General features: G+C 44.0%; 1 protein-coding gene across 1 annotated transcript; it reads left to right on the top strand.

The window, feature by feature from the left end:
- Window positions 1-1,368: 1,368 nt before the first annotated feature.
- On the top strand, window positions 1,369-16,269 carry LOC138472460 (uncharacterized). The gene is made up of 4 exons (XM_069610641.1): window positions 1,369-1,461; window positions 1,568-2,142; window positions 15,527-15,626; window positions 15,733-16,269. Exons 1-4 carry the CDS (start codon window positions 1,369-1,371, stop codon window positions 16,267-16,269), a joined length of 1,305 nt encoding a protein of 434 aa, XP_069466742.1.
- The last annotated feature ends 5,590 nt before the right edge of the window (window positions 16,270-21,859 follow it).

Genomic DNA, 21,859 nt, shown 5'->3' with positions numbered 1-21,859 from the left:
TTCTTAATGTCTTTTTCATTTTTTAACAAATTGTTCCCAGAATTTCCAGTTTGCGGGGGGCACATGACAAACATTTTGTTTGAAACATGTCATCCAAATCCGTCCAGCGAGTCAAAGGTTATTAACAACAGACATTTGTGAAAAGTCTATGTACAATGGTTTCACTTAACTATAGGGCGGCGACCACTGCCCTATAAAATATATGTCAATATGTTGTTCTTTTAGCGTGGACAAGTGCCAGGTGGGGCACTAAACACAAAGCTGGCTGCTCTCTTGCGCAAACATTTGTTCTTTATTAAAACGCTTCTATAACAGATTACTTTATATTTCTGTTATTTTTCATTCATTTCCTGCTGCCTATATTTATTTCTATTTATATATATACATACACACATCAGAGGCAATGAAGACCTCAGCAAGTGTAGTGTCAACACTGCTGTCTACACTAGTGAGTAATGGGCATAGCACCCTGTATCCCTCACCCAGCACATATCAGTGAAGTGCATGGTGTTAGGTAAAAGCTTCACCTATCTGCTGCACTGGTGCACACTAAGGGCCTCATCATGAGTTGGGCTGTAGCCCTTAAATGCGGTGGTAACGGTATTACCACTGCATTTAAGGGCTGGCCCTATCACGAGTTGGGCACTAAATGGGCTGTGTTACCTCCAGTTTTTTCTGTAGGAGAAAATCCCTGTTTTCGGCGGTATTACCGCCAACTGTATTAGCCTGCAGTGTTATTGTTGAAAATGCTCCATTGGATCCAATGGACCCAATGGGGAATGGGGATTTACCGTTAACGCCCAACCCGTGATCCGGCTGTAATACAGCCGGACCGGTGGGTGCTAAGGCTATTACAGTCGGGCACTATTACAGGCGGGATACAGCCCAACTCGTGATGAGGCCCTAAGTGTGCAACTACACAGCATAGCAGCTGCCATACCATGAAAGAGGTATCCTCTCCTACTTCTCTGTAATGCTGTATTTGGCATCTCCACCCTTTAAAGAGGTGCATTAGGGCCTGCTCAGGTGTGGGTACCAGGAACTCCCCCAGCAAGGCAGTTGCTCTGAGTCTTTAGCACCCAATTGAAAGTCTGGGAAGTTTTTGTTCAAGTTCTTTGAGGATGAATCTTGCTCATATTCTGAGAGTACAGCATTGTTTTATTTTGTGCTGAGTATCTGAGTGTTTCAGGTCATTTGATATGTAACCAGAAGGAGTCAGTAATAGCTTTGAATCACTTAATGAGCATTTCCAAGTAGCACATCAGAAAGAACTCCTCAAGTATAAACATTTCAGATCCTTGGCACACACACTGACATGGCCTTCGGCTTTGACATATCACTGCATTATCTCTTTTTTGTAGAACCACAATGACCAGCGCACAGAGAGCTAAGCTGCACCAAGAACCATCATCACATGACTTGAACCTAGAATTGGAGAGGAAAGACAAAGAACTAAACATGGTAAATTCCTTTTGCTTTTTAAATTAAAGAAAGTATCTTAAAAAATGTGTGAACTGTGTCATCACTTTCATATATTGCTCTGAATGGGCTTTCTTCACTTTGTCAGAGCTCCTGCACATCGCTTGACAACACTGCTCATGTTCCTCGCAGAAATCTGCACTCGCTGCAGGGGGGAGAGATGAATCGCACCAGATCCTTCAGCGAACCACCAATCAGTAGTGCAATGCATGACAGGGAAATAGGAGCAAGGCCAAAGGTCATGAAATTCCTTTCTAAAGCAAAGCGCAATTCAGAATCCAGTGCAGAGGCTCATATGGACATAAACCCAAGCGGCATATCGCCCCTCAATGGCAAAGCTGAAAAACAGTCAAAGGCCAACAGATTCTGCATTGGTATATCACCCGGCAAAAGAAAGTGCAGGAACAAGTTAAGTGCAGAGCCTGATCTGGACAAGAACGCTAGTGGCATATCACCCCTTAATGGGAAAGCTGAAGAGGAGTCAGAGGCCAGCAGATTCTGCATTGGCACATCACCCGACAAGAGAAAATGCAGGAATGAGTTAAGTGCAAAGCTTAAAATCAACATATCCTGCATAAAAGGGGATCCTGAAGAAGAGTCACAGGACATCGGATTGTCCACTGGTACACATCTCACACATGAGCCTCAGATCACCAGAACCAAGTAAGTGAAATTAGATTTCAGACAAACTGAATGGTGGGAGAATTTGGCAAAAGTGAGAGAAACCAAACAATGTGGTTTATTTCAGCAATGCAGAGTATGACCCAGTCAAAGCAGGAAGGAGGGTATATATTGCATAGCAGGTCTGTATTGACCATAACATTAAACAAGGATTAGATTATACTAGGTTGTCCTAAACAAAAATCCCAAGCAATGTTTTTTAACATGAAATCCACTGGAACTGCATAGCCAGAAACAGTGACATTTTAATGAAACCAAATAGAAATCCTGTTAGAAGCTGCAGAAAGATAATAAAGTAGCGCTTTATTGTTCGCAGTAGTTGTACAGCCCAAAACATTGTCTAATTTTAATTTATGATGCTTACGAATTCATGTTCCACATCTGTCCGTATTTATGTATTTATGCTGTATATAGGATTAATGGATTTAGTTATATTGTCAGTTCCATGTACAGAATAAAACAACGATCTTTTTGTAGGAGGTCATTGGGCCTCATTACGACTTCACAGGTGCAGAATTAACGTGCTGGCCTTACTGTGTACCGGCACGTCTGTGCACCAGCAAAGTACAAGTTTTTACATGGGACACCTGATTCACCTCCAGCTAAGAGCTCGAGGTATGTCAGACACCTTACCCGAAAATGTCCCAGAAACCGTGGAGTTTACGGTTGAGGACTGGTCCTTCTGCGACCACATTGATGTTTCGCCGATTTCAGGCAACCATCTCATGAGTGAAGGTGCTTAAATATGGGGAAGGTGTGGGGTGTCCAAATGTTATGTAGCCAGTCATGTTCGGAGGGTACTAACAGTTAACTATTCAAAACCTGGTGCAGATTGGTGAAACAGTGTGGAATTGTATAAGGAACGATGCTTCGCCAAGCAACAAACCCACAAATTCTGAGTTTTGCTTAAATCTAGGGAAAGGGATGGGGTGTCCAGATGTCATGTAGCCAGCAATGTCCAGAGGGTCCTAACAGGTAACTATGCAACATTTGGTATAGATTGGTGAAACAATGTGGAATTGTATAAGGAAGAACGTTTTGCCACAAACCCAGCCACCCACACATTTTCACTTTTATAAATATAAATATAAATAGAAATATAAATATAAATAGATAGATGTAGTGCAGATCAGTTCCAGCACAGAATCCTTTTTTTCTCTAGTTATATATGTAAATTAGGGTTACCACCTCCAGCTGAAGCTGTCCAGGGAGGTTTATTTTTGCCATGTTTATAGCTGTCATTGTTCATTAGTTCTTGCAGTTTTTGTGAAAAGCACTGGTAAACTATTGCGGCACAGGAAGTTATCAAAACTACCCATTGTGATGAATCCTCAGATGTCGCCCCTTCATCTCTAGGGAGAGCCCTTTCCCATGAGGCCAGGGAGGTGAGGCTGCTACCTAATAGTTCCCCTGTGGGTGGCACTCAGAGGGTGGATCTCATGGAGAGGGATCCCCTATGGGACTAGGTATGATTGCCCCATAGAATGTAGTATGCCAAAACATATCCCAACCTCCCTCCTCCTCCCACCCTATACAGGGTCCCATAATCCCACACAGATCCATGTATTTGTGTTGGGTAGAGGATTTGTTCCCCTCCCCCCCAAGAAAGTAATGAGATGAGAAAGAGTAAGGACTACCTATGCAAGTCTTGTGTGGAAACTGGGACGAAGAAGAGTACAAGTAACAAGTAACAAGTATTGATGTTGAGAACATCAATACTGAGATGAAGAATAGGCGCAGAGTAATGAAGAATACTCTGAGGCACCAAGATCAACATTCTTATTTTTTTTTTTGATTACTTGAATTTAATCGAAAAGAGTTTAACGATTTTTACAAGAACCTTTCTTCTACAGATGCGCTTGTGCGCTCCGATGCTGGGGTTGCGGGGTTAAAAAATCTTGGGTTAAAGTTCGAGTAACACAAACCCTCAATGTCTGGGCTCTGTTTCCTCTTAGCTGGTTCCAGAGAGAGACAAGGTGGCTGAAGATGCCGATGACATCACCTCCTCTCCTTCTACTATATTAGTCTGTGTGCTGGCTATCATTTCGAATGCCAGATCTATCAATTTCACCGTTGTGATTGCCCATCTCGTTGTTTCTCCTGAGATTAACCTATTCCACACCGCCTCTTCATCTAGCGTGATCACCCCTTGCAGGCAGGATTGAAGATATATGTCTCTGTTTGTCCTCGTCTTGGGGCATTTTAGGACTAGATGTTTCAGTGTTTCCACTTCCTCCTTGTCCTTACATAAGCGACATCTATTATCCATCTTCGGTGACCGAATTGCTAGGATTTGGTGGGTCATCAGCAGGTTTAATCTGGCTCTCAAAAATGTTCCTCGCATCTTTTTGTTCGGAAATTTCATGCAGTAATTCAAAGGCGTTTTCACCTTATTGAACATCGGCGGGAGATGTGTGAGTAACTTATTTTCCCTCGCAGTATCAATTGTCCGAATCCAATCCATTAGCTCGATTTTTGTTTTTACTCGATTCGGATTTATTCTTAGATCTTCTTCTGAGCAAGATATTTCTTTCAGAGCTTCTTTGATTGTTGTTGCCCAGTTATTAAGTGCCTTACAGGTTCCGTTTTTGAGTTCTTCCGCGATCATAGCATATATTGGTAAAGAATCAGCCATTATGATTTTTCTGTAAAGTCTCATCTTGCTTTGTTCCACCGATGATGCGAGGGAGACCAGGCCTAGTTCCCTTCTAATTGCTGACATGGAGGTCGATTTAGGTAGACCTAGTACTGACTTCCACACATGGCCTTCCAGTTTTTGCCATATGGAGTTCGGCATGTTGAGAGAGGCTTCCATACCATATATAATAGCTGGCACCACCTTCGCCTTGTAAAACTTTATCGCTGGCCAAATTTTTTGGCAATCAATCTTACTTGAGCTGTGAGTCTTTTCACCTTGTCCCATAGCTGGTCTTGCATGGCTTTATCAGCCGGTGACCCCTCCATGGTCACCCCTAGATATTTGAACTTGTCGACTACTTCCAGCTTTGTATCCTCCAAATGCCATTTCTGCTCCTTCAATCTCTTCTTTCTGGTTTTCTCGAGAACCAGCACTTTTGTTTTTGATGTATTAATTTCCAAATTATTTCTTCTCATATAGCTTGCCAGATTTGTCAATTTTCGTTGCAGCCCGATAGGCGTTTGGTCGATAATGATGGCATCATGTGCATAAAGCAGACGTGAGATGTTACTATTGCCAATTTTCGGTGGGAAAGCTCTTATCTTTTCCATCCTCCTTCTGGTAGTCCCCCAAGAAAGCGATGAACAAGGCCGGGGCTAATGGGCAGCCCTGTTTAACACCTTGTTGGACTGCAATCTCTTCCGACAAGATGCCTTGCTTGCTCAGTTTCACCCTGATCTTTGTGTTGTCATGTAAAGCTTTTATCGGGCCCGTGATGGACGCTGGGCATTTCCAGTCACTTAGTTTTGACCATAGTTTTTCTCGGTCCACTTTATCGAATGCTTTCGATAAGTCTGCAAACGCCAGGTAAACTTTAGGAGATCCTTCTCTTACTTTCGCTTTCAGAATATGTAGCATCAAGATGTTGATTGTCGTACTTCCATTTTTCTGAAACCCTGTCTGGAAGGTGTCAAAGCAGGGTGCGCTTTTAGCCCACATTCTAAAGTGGACCAGCAGCTGCGTTGCGTAGATTTTGCCCACAATATCTAACAAGGCTATGGGCCTATAACTTTCCGGGTTATCTCTTCCACCTTTTTTATACACCGGCACAATTATAGCCTTTAACCATGTTTCCGGGTCCCATTTTTCTTTGAGCGCAATGCGTGAAGATTTTGCTTATTATGACTGCCCAAGCGCTCGAAGCTTGTTTCAGGTCCACATTGGTCAATCCATCGGGCCCGGGCGCCCTCAATGTTTTTAAGCTTTTGATTGTCCTTTCGATATCGGTAACCTTCGCCATGTCCACCCAAGGGACTTTTGGATCTCCTTTTTCGATAGTTGTTTTTGGCTTGGGGCGTTCAAATTGGGCCGTTAGGTATGTTTTCCAGCTTGTCTCAGAAACCGCATTTACCAATTCTGGTGGTTTTGAAGGATTTGCTGCTTTGATTATTGACCAGAAGTCACTAGATTTCTTGGAACTGAGACTTTTCAACATACTTTCGGCATCTTGTTGGTACAACTGTAGCCTGTGGTTTTTTATCCAGTGTTTGTACCTCTTAGTCTCAATGCGCCAATTTTCCTAGGCTTCCTTGTGGTCTTCTTTTTTAGCTATTTTTCTTAGTCTCCTGACCACTTTTCTTTTTTCCACCACCTGTTTGTCATAGACATGTGTTGCACTTGGCTTTTTCCTTGCCTGACTTCCCACTGGTTTTCTGTATGGCATTAACAGCGGAAGATAATTTGGTCGATTTACAGGCACTTGTACCTTGGCTGCGTCTGGGAGTATATATTTATCTGTTATTCTTCTAATGTCTTCTTCCGACAAACGGACTCTCGATTGTTGGATATTAGACTCCAGGTTATAGTTGTATGCATGCTTCTGCATTTGTGCTCCTCGCCATTTGCATGTCAGGAGATTATGATCACTGTGCATTGTTCTATGGACTTCGTACTCTTCGATCATTGGTAAGAACTCTGTTGACACAAAAATATAGTCCAGTGTTGCTTTGCAGTTCATGTTCTCCCACGTTGGAATATTCTTTTGGTTGGGGAATACCGCTGCGATGTTATGAAGGTTTCTTGGTTTAACCAACGCGCCCCATGCAATACCTCTCTCACGGGTCGTTCCTTGTACTTTCTCCAACTTCTTTTCTTTACTCCCATCACTACAATCCGCGTTTAAATCTCCACAGACAATGATGTCCGCATTCTCGTACTCTGCGTTGAGTGAGTCTATTACTTCCGCCATTTTGGCGCAATAGATTTTGGTTGCCATTTTCTGTGGATTCCAATATGTGTTTATTATGATGAGTTGATTTTTGTCCACCTTCATCCCCGATTCAGATTGGTCGGTCCATGAGGTCAGCGTAACTAACGTCTAATACGATTCGTGTAGCTTAGTCGGTGTTGCCAAGCCTACTCCCGTTTTTGTGGCTGTCAACAGGCCTGACGATGGGCGGCCTAGCACACCCTTGCTTGCCGACGATATTTCAACTACAAAGCCGTCAAGGCAGGGTTTTTCTTGCAGCCAAGTCTCTTGTAGACATATAATGTCTAGTGAACCTAAATCGACGTCACCAGGTCTGGTTAAATGAACATGCCCCCTTGTGTTCCATGATCCCAAAACAAAGCACTTCTTACTTTCATCTTGCTTTCCGTCATTCTGTTCAACCACCATAGCTGCCGCTAACAACTTTGATTGCTAGTTCTCTTTTTTTAAATTCAGTGCTGCTCTTATCCATGCCAATGGACCTGTGCCTTCTCACGTACTGCTTGCTTCCACCGGGGCTGGTTTGCCTGACCTCTCGTTTCGGTTGTGGTAAGTGGTTCGTTCTATGCTATGTTGGCGATAGAAGTGTCGCGCTTCGGCTCTTGGTCGTGCGCTGTATTTATCTGGTACTGTTCCTTATTTTCATTCCTTGATTGCTTATTATCTTTGCTTTTCTCCTCACCATACCATCTTTTATTGTGTTTTTTATCCTCTAGTCGTACATACTCCCTCTCCGAGTCATAACCCTTTTTTTCTAAGCCTTTACAGATTCTATTGTCTCGATAACGCTCTTCTGTTCGTGATGTATAGTGGTATTCTCTCTCTCCTTTCTGGTTGTAGAGGTGGTCTTTCTTATCTCTTGGCGTTTCTCTCTTTATTTCTGTCAGCCCAAACCCGTTTTGTTCCATTTCTCTGATTGCGTTATCATCTGTGTGTTGCACGCTAGTTTCTTTAAAATGGATGTAAGCCTTTGCGATCTTTCCTCTTTGATATGGCTCTACTAACAAGATTTCTTCTGTTTTTATCTTTTTCAGCGAATTCATTCTGCTCATTAGTTTCAAGATCGTCTTCCTGTTCAGAATCATGTATCCCTTTTTTGTATCAAGTTGTTCGACTTTGAAAATGCGTCCCTGTTTTTTTACTTTGGGAGAATCTGTTCTTCGACGATCCTCTGAGCTTTTAGAAGCCCCCATTCGCTGTGGTGGACTTTGTCGTCCCTGTTTTTTTGCTTTGGGCGAATCTGTTCTTCGATGATCCTCTGAGCTTTTGGAGGCCTCTATTCGCTGTGGTCGACTTTGTCGTCTCATTCTTTGGTCTCTAGGAGACCTAAGTCCCTCTTCCCTCTTCTTTTTTTGTTCCCCTACTACTGTTCTCTTTTGTCTCTCATGTTCCTCTTGGAATCCTTTACTTGTTTGTGCTTTTGGGGTTTCTATGTTCTCGATTTCTTTCTCTGGTTCTTTCTGTTCTTTTGTTTGTTGGTCCATATTCACCTCAATCACTGAGTTGTTTGAGGCGGTCTCCCAATGTTGGGATAGATTCATCAAATTTGTATCGCACATGAAATCTTCTACCGATCGTGGGGAGCTCCTCATTTTATCTCTGTTTGTCACTCTCGGTGTATCTTCTTGGCTTTCCTTGTTTTTCTTTACTTTTTTTTCCTTTGCCTTTGATGGTTCTGGCTGCTTCGCCTTCTCTCCCGGTGACGATTTCTGAATCTTGTCATTATTCGCTATTTTTAGTACCACTGGGACTTTTTCTTTGAGGGTGGTTAAGCAGTCCCGATTTAATTGGGTATAAGTGTTGGATTTTTGGACTTTCTTCATTTGCTTCCTTTATCTCTTGCTTTTTCTTTGAGTTGTCCACGATTTCGTCGTTCTGTCTTTTCTGATTGATTCCTCATGGTTCTCAACTCCTTTTGGCCCCTCTCCCTTGGTAAAAGCTCAATTTGTTTTTTAAGGTCCTCCACTTCTTTTTCCCAGCCTTTATGATGTCCGATATTCCTTTCTTCTTATGCAGTGATGTAGCCTTCTATTTGGGTGATTTTCGTGGACATAGAAGCCAGGATTGATGTGTTGTCCTGTATTCCCTCTTTTATTGCTTCGTACAATTTGCACGGGGCATGAGCGGATGGTGGGTGGGAGTAATAGAGACACACGGGGCATGAGTGGGGGTGGGTGGGAGGGATAGAGACACACGGGGCATGAGCGGGGTGGGTGAGAGGGCAAGAAACACACGGGGCATGAGTAGGGGTTGAGGGGAAAGACACATGGGGCATGAGTGGGGGGTCGGTGGGAGCGGTAGAGACACACGGGGCATGAGCGGGGGGTGGGTGGGAGGGATAGAGACACACGGGGCATGAGCGGGGGGTGGGTGTGAGGGATAGAGACAAACGGGGCATGAGTGGCGGTGGGTGGGAGACATAGAGACACACGGGGCATGAGCGGGGGGTGGGTGGGAGGGATAGAGACACACGGGGCATGAGCGGGGGGTGGGTGGGAGTGCTAGGGGCATGAGCGGGGGGTGGGTGGGAGGGCTAGAGACACAAGGGGCATGAGTACGGGGTGAGGGGAGAGACACATGGGGCGTGAGCAGGTGGTGACGGAGGGGGAGAGACACACACGGGGCATGAGCGGGGGGTGGGTGGGAGGGCTAGAGACACACGGGGCATGAGCGGGGGGTGGGTGGGAGGGCTAGAGACACACGGGCATGAGCGGGGGATGGGTGGGAGGGCTAGAGACACACGGGGCATGAGCGGGAGTGGGGGGGAGGGAGAGAGACACACGGGGCATGAGCGGGGGTGGGTGGGAGGGAGAGAGACACACGGGGCATGAGCGGGGGGTGGGGAGGGCGAGAGACACACGGGGCATGGGTGGGGGGTGGGCGGGAGGGAGAGACACACACGGGGCATGAGCGGGGGTGGGGGGAGGGAGAGACACACACGGGGCATGAGCAGGGGGTGGGGGGAGGGAGAGAGACACACAGGGCATGAGCGGGGGTGGCAGGAGGAGAGAGACACACGGGGCACGAGCGGGGGCTGGGGGAGGGAGAGACACACACGGGGCATGAGCGGGGGGTGGGCAGGAGGGATAGAGACACACACGGGGCATGAGCTGGGGCTGGGGGGACAAACAAAAACACGGACATGCTGCACGGACATGAGTTCGTGCGGCAGATCCCGCTCCTCGGCCCTCCGCTCGCGACCGACACGGGGCATGAGCGGGGGTGGGTTGGAGGTAGAAAGACACACGGGGCATGAGCGGGGGTTGGGGGGGAGGGAGAGAGACACACGGGGCATGAGCGGGGGTGAGGGGGAGGGAGAGAGACACACAGGGCATGAGCGGGGGTTTGGGGGCAGGGAGAGAGACACACGGGGCATGAGCGGGGGGAGGGAGAAAGACACACGGGGCATGAGCGGGGGTGGGGGGGAGGGCTAGAGACACACGGGGCAAGAGCGGGGGATGGGCGGGAGGGATAGAGACACACGGGTTATGAGCGAGGGTGGGGGGGACGAACAAACACACAGACATGCCGCACGTACATGAGTTCGTTCGGCAGATCCCGCTCCTCGGCCCTCCGCTGGCCACCGTGTGCGATGGCGTGAGCGGAGGGCTGGAGGAACAGGGGACATACGGAGCATGAGTGGGGGTGGGGGGACAGGAAGGACACACGGGGCATGAGCGGGGGTGGGGGGACAGAAAGGACACACGGGGCATGAGCGGGGGTGGTGCAGACACGGGCATGAGCGGGGATGGAAGGAACAAGAGACAGACACGCTCCTGCTGACCTGACAAAGCCTCTCATGCGGCAAAGAAAGATGGCGGGCATCTCTGAAGCCAGACGCATTGCACACTTTCACCGCATACAATGAGAGAGCACGTCAGATGTCCACGGACATCACGCAAGCTGCTGGCCCAATCACCGTCCTGTCCGCGGAGCGAACAGGGAAGTCCGTCCGCGGACCGAACACAGATATCACTAATTTTTTTTTACCTACTTTTTGGACATTTTAAAAAAAGCTAATGGACGGATTTTCACCAAATTTGCAAAAGCACGCTTTCGGGACCAAGCTGCTGCTCCTGGTCCAAGTTTGGTGAAAATCCGTCCAGCGGTTTGGGTTGTAGACGCGAGCAAATTCGTTTTCCCATTAAGTCTATGGGAAAAAAAAAGTTTTGGGACCCCCCCTATAACTTTGCCCCCCCAGGACGAATCCTCACCAAACTTTTCAAAAAAATTTAGAGTGACCCAAATACTTGTTTGGTGAGGATTCGTCCAGGGAGAGCGAAGTTATACGCCGCCCAAAAAGTGCTCTTCCTATGGAAACAGCAACTTAACCATAACTACATGGCCACTACCGTGGCCATGTAATATATTAGCTGCCCAAAAAGTGCTCTTCCTATAGAAACAGCAACTTAACCATAACTGCATGGCCACTACCGTGGCCATGTGATATATATATATATATTCAGTGAAAAAACGTTAGTTAAGAGAGAGTTAAGGTGCTCAGATTTAATGCAACAAAACCCCTGAAATGCAGGACTCGTATTTTAAGCCAAGTCCACCTTACTTATTCACTCCCTGTTCCGCAGCAAATGACCACAATGATGAAATCACTGGTGGCCACTATTTACATCACACATGACATCAATGATGACATCAATGATAGTGTTCCTAATGACATCATGCATAATATCACTGATATCACTGATTTTATTAACTACGTTTTGAAATATGACTGTTTTGCTACATAACAAATATGAACATATTTCATACTTACACACTACATTGTATTCTGCACTTGTTTCCTTAAATGTAATGGACAGTGCATAATTGTAGGTGCATACAGACATTATTACAATGAAGAGTAGTATATAAGCATGTATGTACTTTGGAAGGTAATTGTTATATTATATTGGAAAACAAATTAATAATTTATTTTAAAAAGAAATGACTAAAATATCAGTAATAAAATAGACATGTCTATAATTAAATATTTACTTTCTAATCTTAATTTCTTTTCTATAAATGTAGTTATGTAGTATAAGTAGCAAATGTTTGTGTAAATTAGCCAAACTTCAAATTCTTAAATACTATACTATAACAATGCACACATGTACATGCTTTCTTTTATATGTGATTATTTTTTTATAAAACTTGTCATTTAGGAATGAATGCGTTCATGTAATGTTATTACTATAAGGAGAATTGTAAATTTAAATTGTATTTGCTTACTAATACATGAAATTGAAACCATTTTATATGACACTACAAATTGTTCTTTTAAATTGTATATTGATAAGTTCGACAAATTAATGTTCCACGCATACTCATATGATTCTCCTGTATCAGTGTATTTTTCGATGTCATGCTGTTATTAAGTGTAAGAAAATAAAATATTTATCTAAAGAGGTGAAAAAAGTATTCTAACTTATATAATCAATAATTTCATATATGATGTAATCATTGATCCAATCAGTGATATCATTAGTGATGCCATCAGTGATGTCATCGGTGATGACATGTGTGATGTCATCATTGTTGGCATACGCTGTGCAACAGGGGGCGCATAGTTAAGGTGGACCTGCTTGAGTGCTTGTCTTGCGAGTTCTCAATTTCAAGGGTTTTGTTGCATTAAATTTGGTCACCTTAATTGATGTTTCCACTGAATTTGAATGGTTTTGTTATACTATAGTTTTCCCGGGACATTCTAGCCATGGCCACTGTACATGTTGCACAAATAGTTTTCTTTTGGGCCCACTAGCCATCGCCACTGGCCATGTCACCATTAGTTTGTTACCAAACACCCAAGCCCCGCTGCCCAGTAGATGTAGGTTCTGCAGATATCAAACCTTTTTTTAAACTCCTTATTCCTGCGCTAAATTCACAGTAATCATTTCCAATAACTCTGATTGCCTCACTAGCCCTCTCCCATTACCCTCTGTCACTCATGGCTTCGTGTGACGCAATTTTGTCTGAGCAGGTCTTGCAGCGTTGTTGTAGCAATCTCACGAGATTCCTGCAGTCTTCCTTAGATAAACCAAACAATGTTGTAACTGCAACTGGCTCCCCAACCCATCTCCAAATCCCCAACTTCACATGGTGTCTTCTTTCTTACTCCCGACCACTGATGTGATTTCTATTGCTATGGGTATTGGTATTTATATAGCATCTACGGACAGGCCAACTGAGCTCTATTGTTCAAAACAGTCAGTGTTCCCCTGGGAGGTACTACATAAACAGAAGGGTTTTGAGTGTCTCTTTGAAGTTGAGAGAGATGGTTATTAGACTCTCTAAGTTCATGAGGGAGTTCATTTCAAAGCGTGATTGCATCCTTTTGACTCCTCCAAATAGTGTAGTAAGTTTTTATTTTTGGCTTATCGCAGGAATCGCTTACATTGAGAAAAAAAAATAATGAAAAGCCTCTGAGCCTCTCTGTTGCAAAGTAGCAAGACCGATATATATAAACGTTTTGAATATTTTAAAAACTTCTGGCTGGATTTACTCCAAACTAGTCAAGGAAATTAAGTTAACACTATGTGCCCAAGTTGTTTCTTATTTGGTCCAAACCAGTGATTTGCACCCTACGGCCGTTCAATAACTGCACTTATTCTCCATGTGACAATGATTGTGAGTAGGCTGAAAACTGTATTTTTTTGTTTTCTTAATTCTTTTTCATTCTTTTATGAATTGCCCCCAAAACATCCAGTTCGAGAGCACCCTTGACAAACTTATTGTTTGGAAAATTTCGTTCAAATCCATCCACCAAGTCAAAGGTTATTAGCAATAGAATATTGGGAAGAAAGACCTGCTTTTAATTTCTGAAAAGCATCTCAGACTCTGCTACAAAGCTTCATTTGAGGTAAATAAAAGTTTTTAGGAGCACGGGCCACCCCCTTCTCTGTCAAATATTTTTAAAAAGACTGGTTGGATTTTTCCCAAAACCAGTCAAGGAATGTATGCTTTGAGCCCAAGTTGTCTTTGATTTGGACCAAATTCACCTAGATGCTTTCGCGCTATGGCTTCCCACAATTGCACTTTTTCTCTATGGGGAAAATGAATGGTAGTAGGCCTGAAAATAGCGTTTCTTTGTTTTCTTAATGTCTTTTTCATTTTTTAACAAATTGTTCCCAGAATTTCCAGTTTGCGGGGGGCACATGACAAACATTTTGTTTGAAACATGTCATCCAAATCCGTCCAGCGAGTCAAAGGTTATTAACAACAGACATTTGTGAAAAGTCTATGTACAATGGTTTCACTTAACTATAGGGCGGCGACCACTGCCCCCTATAAAATATATGTCAATATGTTGTTCTTTTAGCGTGAACAAGTGCCAGGTGGGGCACTAAACACAAAGCTGGCTGCTCTCTTGCGCAAACATTTGTTCTTTATTAAAACGCTTCTATAACAGATTACTTTATATTTCTGTTATTTTTCATTCATTTCCTGCTGCCTATATTTATTTCTATTTATATATATACATACACACATCAGAGGCAATGAAGACCTCAGCAAGTGTAGTGTCAACACTGCTCTCTACACTAGTGAGTAATGGGCATAGCACCCTGTATCCCTCACCCAGCACATATCAGTGAAGTGCATGGTGTTAGGTAAAAGCTTCACCTATCTGCTGCACTGGTGCACACTAAGGGCCTCATCACGAGTTGGGCTGTAGCCTTTAAATGCGGTGGTAACGGTATTACCACTGCATTTAAGGGCTGGCCCTATCACGAGTTGGGCACTAAATGGGCTGTGTTACCTCCATTTTTTTCTGTAGGAGAAAATCCTTGTTTCGGCGGTATTACCGCCAACTGTATTAGGCTGCAGTGTTAGTGTTGATAATGCTCCATTGGATCCAATGGACCCAATGAGGAATGGGGATTTACCGTTAACGCCCAACCCGTGATCCGGCTGTAATACAGCCGGACCGGTGGGTGCTAAGGCTATTACAGTCGGGCACTATTACAGGCGGGATACAGCCCAACTCGTGATGAGGCCCTAAGTGTGCAACTACACAGGATAGCAGCTGCCATACCATGAAAGAGGGATCCTCTCCTACTTCTCTGTAATGCTGTATTTGGCATCTCCACCCTTTAAAGAGGTGCATTAGGGCCTGCTCAGGTGTGGGTACTAGGAACTCCCCCAGCAAGGCAGTTGCTCTGAGTCTTTAGCACCCAATTGAAAGTCTGGGAAGTTTTTGTTCAAGTTCTGATACCACCTTGAGGATGAATCTTGCTCATATTCTGAGAGTACAGCATTGTTTTATTTTGTGCTGAGTATCTGAGTGTTTCAGGTCATTTGATATGTAACCAGAAGGAGTCAGTAATAGCTTTGAATCACTTAATGAGCATTTCCAAGTAGCACATCAGAAAGAACTCCTCAAGTATAAACATTTCAGATCATTGGCACACACACTGACATGGCCTTCGGCTTTGACATATCACTGCATTATCTCTTTTTTGTAGAACCACAATGACCAGCGCACGGAGAGCTAAGCTGCATCAAGAACCATCGTCACATGACTTGAACCTAGAATTGGAGAGGAAAGACAAAGAACTAAACATGGTAAATTCCTTTTGCTTTTTAAATTAAAGAAAGTATCTTAAAACATGTGTGAACTGTGTCATCACTTTCATATATTGCTCTGAATGGGCTTTCTTCACTTTGTCAGAGCTCCTGCACATCGCTTGACAACACTGCTCATGTTCCTCGCAGAAATCTGCACTCGCTGCAGGGGGTAGAGATGAATCACACCAGATCCTTCAGCGAACCACCAATCAGTAGTGCAATGCATGACAGGGAAATAGGAGCAAGGCCAAAGGTCATGAAATTCCTTTCTAAAGCAAAGCGCAATTCAGAATCCAGTGCAGAGGCTCATATGGACATAAACCCAAGCGGCATATCGCCCCTCAATGGCAAAGCTGAAAAACAGTCAAAGGCCAACAGATTCTGCATTGGTATATCACCCGGCAAAAGAAAGTGCAGGAACAAGTTAAGTGCAGAGCCTGATATGGACAAGAACGCTAGTGGCATATCACCCCTTAATGGGAAAGCTGAAGAGGAGTCAGAGGCCAGCAGATTCTGCATTGGCACATCACCCGACAAGAGAAAATGCATAAAAGGGGATCCTGAAGAAGAGTCACAGGACATCGGGTTGTCCACTGGTACACATCTCACACGTGAGCCTCAGGTCACCAGAACCAAGTAAGTGAAATTAGATTTCAGACAAACTGAATGGTGGGAGAATTTGGCAAAAGTGAGAGAAACCAAACAATGTGATTTATTTCAGCAATGCAGAGTATGACCCAGTCAAAGCAGGAAGGAGGGTATATATTGCATAGCAGGTCTGTATTGACCATAACATTAAACAAGGATTAGATTATACTAGGTTGTCCTAAACAAAAATCCCAAGCAATGTTTTTTAACATGAAATCCACTGGAACTGCATAGCCAGAAACAGTGACATTTTAATGAAACCAAATAGAAATCCTGTTAGAAGCTGCAGAAAGATAATAAAGTAGCGCTTTATTGTTCGCAGTAGTTGTACAGCCCAAAACATTGTCTAATTTTAATTTATGATGCTTACGAATTCATGTTCCACATCTGTCCATATTTATGTATTTATGCTGTATATAGGATTAATGGATTTAGTTATATTGTCAGTTCCATGTACAGAATAAAACATGACACGCCTAGTTCTCAAAAACAATCTTTTTATAGGAGGTCATTGGGCCTCATTACGACTTCACAGGTGCAGAATTAACGTGCTGGCCTTACTGTGTACCGGCACGTAGGTGCACCAGCAAAGTACAAGTTTTCACATGGGACACCTGATTCACCTCCAGCTAAGAGCTCGAGGTATGTCAGACACCTTACCCGAAAATGTCCCAGAAACCGTGGAGTTTACGGTTGAGGACAGGTCCTTCTGCGACCACATTGATGTTTCGCCGATTTCAGGCAACCATCTCATGAGTGAAGGTGCTTAAATATGGGGAAGGTGTGGGGTGTCCAAATGTTATGTAGCCAGTCATGTTCGGAGGGTACTAACAGTTAACTATTCAAAACCTGGTGCAGATTGGTGAAACAGTGTGGAATTGTATAAGGAACGATGCTTCGCCAAGCAACAAACCCACAAATTCTGAGTTTTGCTTAAATCTAGGGAAAGGGATGGGGTGTCCAGATGTCATGTAGCCAGCAATGTCCAGAGGGTCCTAACAGGTAACTATGCAACATTTGGTATAGATTGGTGAAACAATGTGGAATTGTATAAGGAAGAACGTTTTGCCACAAACCCAGCCACCCACACATTTTCACTTTTATAAATATAAATAGATAGATGTAGTGCAGATCAGATCCAGCACAGAATCCTTTTTTTCTCTAGTTATATATGTAAATTAGGGTTACCACCTCCAGCTGAAGCTGTCCAGGGAGGTTTATTTTTGCCATGTTTATAGCTGTCATTGTTCATTAGTTCTTGCAATTTTTGTGAAAAGCACTGGTAAACTATTGCGGAACAGGAAGTTATCAAAACTACCCATTGTGATGAATCCTCAGATGTCGCCCCTTCTTCTCTAGGGAGAGCCCTTTCCCATGAGGCCAGGGAGGTGAGGCTGCTACCTAATAGTTCCCCTGTGGGTGGCACTCAGAGGGTGGATCTCATGGAGAGGGATCCCCTATGGGACTAGGTATGATTGCCCCATAGAATGTAGTATGCCAAAACATATCCCAACCTCCCTCCTCCTCCCACCCTATACAGGGTCCCATAATCCCACACAGATCCATGTATTTGTGTTGGGTAGAGGATTTGTTCCCCTCCCCTCCCAAGAAAGTAATGAGATGAGAAAGAGTAAGGACTACCTATGCAAGTCTTGTGTGGAAACTGGGACGAAGAAGAGTACAAGTAACAAGTAACAAGTATTGATGTTGAGAACATCAATACTGAGATGAAGAATAGGCGCAGAGTAATGAAGAATACTCTGAGGCACCAAGATCAACATTCTTATTTTTTTTTTTGATTACTTGAATTTAATCGATAAGAGTTTAACGATTTTTACAAGAACCTTTCTTCTACAGATGCGCTTGTGCGCTCCGATGCTGGGGTTGCGGGGTTAAAAAATCTTGGGTTAATGTTCGAGTAACACGAACCCTCAATGTCTGGGCTCTGTTTCCTCTTAGCTGGTTCCAGAGAGAGACAAGGTGGCTGAAGATGCCGATGACATCACCTCTTCTCCTTCTACTATATTAGTCTGTGTGCTGGCTATCATTTCGAATGCCAGATCTATCAATTTCACCGTTGTGATTGTCCATCTCGTTGTTTCTCCTGAGATTAACCTATTCCACACCGCCTCTTCATCTAGCGTGATCACCCCTTGCAGGCAGGATTGAAGATATATGTCTCTGTTTGTCCTCGTCTTGGGGCATCTTAGGACTAGATGTGTCAGTGTTTCCACTTCCTCCTTGTCCTTACATAAGCGACATCTATTATCCGTCTTCGGTGACCGAATTGCTAGGATTTGGTGGGTCATCAGCAGGTTTAATCTGGCTCTCAAAAATGTTCCTCGCATCTTTTTGTTCGGAAATTTCATGCAGTAATTCAAAGGCGTTTTCACCTTATTGAACATCGGCGGGAGATGTGTGAGTAACTTATTTTCCCTCGCAGTATCAATTTTCCGAATCCAATCCATTAGCTCGATTTTTGTTTTTACTCGATTCGGATTTATTCTTAGATCTTCTTCTGAGCAAGATATTTCTTTCAGAGCTTCCTTGATTGTTGTTGCCCAGTTATTAAGTGCCTTACAGATTCCGTTTTTGAGTTCTTCCGCGATCATAGCATATATTGGTAAAGAATCAGCCATTATGATTTTTCTGTAAAGTCTCATCTTGCTTTGTTCCACCGATGATGCGAGGGAGACCAGGCCTAGTTCCCTTCTAATTGCTGACATGGAGGTCGATTTAGGTAGACCTAGTACTGACTTCTACACATGGACTTCCAGTTTTTGACATATGGAGTTCGGCATGTTGAGAGAGGCTTCCATACCATATATAATAGCTGGCACCACCTTCGCCTTGTAAAACTTTATCGCTGGCACTATGGAGAATTTCCCAAATTTTTTGTCAATCAATCTTACTTGAGCTGTGAGTCTTTTCACCTTGTCCCATAGCTGGTCTTGCATGGCTTTATCAGCCGGTGACCCCTCCATGGTCACCCCTAGATATTTGAACTTGTCGACTACTTCCAGCTTTGTATCCTCCAAATGCCATTTCTGCTCCTTCAATCTCTTCTTTCTGGTTTTCTCGAGAACCAGCACTTTTGTTTTTGATGTATTAATTTCCAAATTATTTCTTCTCATATAGCTTGCCAGATTTGTCAATTTTCGTTGCAGCCCGATAGGCGTTTGGTCGATAATGATGGCATCATGTGCATAAAGCAGACGTGAGATGTTACTATTGCCAATTTACGGTGGGAAAGCTCTTATCTTTTCCATCCTCCTTCTGGTAGTCCCCCAAGAAAGTGATGAACAAGGCCGGGGCTAATGGGCAGCCCTGTTTAACACCTTGTTGGACTGCAATCTCTTCCGACAAGATGCCTTGCTTGCTCAGTTTCACCCTGACCTTCGTGTTGTCATGTAAAGCTTTTATCGGGCCCGTGATGGACGCTGGGCATTTCTAGTCACTTAGTTTTGACCATAGTTTTTCTCGGTCCACTTTATCGAATGCTTTCGATAAGTCTGCAAACGCCAGGTAAACTTTAGGAGATCCTTCTCTTACTTTCGCTTTCAGAATATGTAGCATCAAGATGTTTATGGTCGTACTTCCATTTTTCTGAAACCCTGTCTGGAAGGTGTCAAAGCAGGGTGCGCTTTTATCCCACATTCTAAAGTGGACCAGCAGCTGCGTTGCGTAGATTTTGCCCACAATATCTAACAAGGCTATGGGCCTATAACTTTCCGGGTTATCTCTTCCACCTTTTTTATACACCGGCACAATTATAGCCTTTAACCATGTTTCCGAGTCCCATTTTTGTTTGAGCGCAATGCGTGAAGATTTTGCTTATTATGACTGCCCAAGCGCTCGAAGCTTGTTTCAGGTCCACATTGGTCAATCCATCGGGCCCGGGCGCCCTCGATGTTTTTAAGCTTTTGATTGTCCTTTCGATATCGGTAACCTTCGCCACGTCCACCCAAGGGACTTTTGGATCTACTTTTTCGATAGTTGTTTTTGGCTTGGGGCGCTCAAATTGGGCCGTTAGGTATGTTTTCCAGCTTGTCTCAGAAACCGCATTTACCAATTCTGGTGGTTTTGAAGGATTTGCTGCTTTGATTATTGACCAGAAGTCACTAGATTTCTTGGAACTGAGACTTTTCAACATACTTTCGGCATCTTGTTGGTACAACTGTAGCCTGTAGTGTTTTATCCAGTGTTTGTACCTCTTAGTCTCAATGCTCCAATTTTCCTAGGCTTCCTTGTGGTCTTCTTTTTTAGCTATTTTTCTTAGTCTCCTGACCACTTTTCTTTTTTCCACCACCTGTTTGTCATAGACATGTGTTGCACTTGGCTTTTTCCTTGCCTGACTTCCCACTGGTTTTCTGTATGGCATTAACAGCGGAAGATAATTTGGTCGATTTACAGGCACTTGTACCTTGGCTGCGTCTGGGAGTATATATTTATCTGTTATTCTTCTAATGTCTTCTTCCGACAAACGGACTCTCGATTGTTGGATATTAGACTCCAGGTTATAGTTGTATGCATGCTTCTGCATTTGTGCTCCTCGCCATTTGCATGTCAGGAGATTATGATCACTGTGCATTGTTCTATGGACTTCGTACTCTTCGATCATTGGTAAGAACTCCGTTGACACAAAAATATAGTCCAGTGTTTCTTTGCAGTTCATGTTCTCCCACGTTGGAATATTCTTTTGGTTGGGGAATACCGCTGCGATGTTATGAAGGTTTCTTGGTTTAACCAACGCCCCCCATGCAATACCTCTCTCACGGGTCGTTCCTTGTACTTTCTCCAACTTCTTTTCTTTACTCCCATCACTACAATCCGCGTTTAAATCTCCACAGACAATGATGTCCGCATTCTCATACTCCGCGTTGAGTGAGTCTATTACTTCTGCCATTTTGGCGCAATAGATTTTGGTTGCCATTTTCTGTGGATTCCAATATGTGTTTATTATGATGAGTTGATTTTTGTCCACCTTCATCCCCGGTTCAGATTGGTCGGTCCATGAGGTCAGCGTAACTAACGTCTCATACGATTCGTGTAGCTTAGTCGGTGTTGCCAAGCCTACTCCCGTTTTTGTGGCTGTCAACAGGCCTGACGATGGGCGGCCTAGCACACCCTTGCTTGCCGACGATATTTCAACAACAAAGCCGTCAAGGCAGGGATTTTCTTGCAGCCAAGTCTCTTGTAGACATATAATGTCTAGTGAACCTAAATCGACGTCACCAGGTCTGGTTAAATGAACATGCCCCCTTGTGTTCCATGATCCCAATACAAAGCACTTCTTACTTTCATCTTGCTTTCCGTCATTCTGTTCAACCACCATAGCTGCCGCTAACAACTTTGATTGCTAGTTCTCTTTTTTTAAATTCAGTGCTGCTCTTATCCATGACAATGGACCTGTGCCTTCTCACGTACTGCTTGCTTCCACCGGGGCTGGTTTGCCTGACCTCTCGTTTCGGTTGTGGTAAGTGGTTCGTTCTATGCTATGTTGGCGATAGAAGTGTCGCGCTTCGGCTCTTGGTCGTGCGCTGTATTTATCTGGTACTGTTCCTTATGTTCATTCCTTGATT

The sequence above is a fragment of the Ambystoma mexicanum genome, chromosome 8 (assembly GCF_040938575.1).
Source record: "Ambystoma mexicanum isolate Mex_15411 chromosome 8, UKY_AmexF1_1, whole genome shotgun sequence".
Taxonomy (NCBI): Eukaryota; Metazoa; Chordata; class Amphibia; order Caudata; family Ambystomatidae; genus Ambystoma; species Ambystoma mexicanum.
Note: the sequence above shows the minus strand (reverse complement) of the source record. Positions and strands in the feature narration are given on the sequence as shown.

Excerpts from the sequence above, each read along its gene's own strand:
- LOC138472460 (XM_069610641.1), top strand. The coding sequence starts at position 1,369 with ATGACCAGCGCACAGAGAGCTAAGCTGCACCAAGAACCATCATCACAT. Across the intron at positions 2,143-15,526 it reads CCTCAGATCACCAGAACCAA|AACCACAATGACCAGCGCAC; the intron begins GTAAGTGAAATT and ends TCTTTTTTGTAG. Across the intron at positions 15,627-15,732 it reads AAGACAAAGAACTAAACATG|AGCTCCTGCACATCGCTTGA; the intron begins GTAAATTCCTTT and ends TCACTTTGTCAG.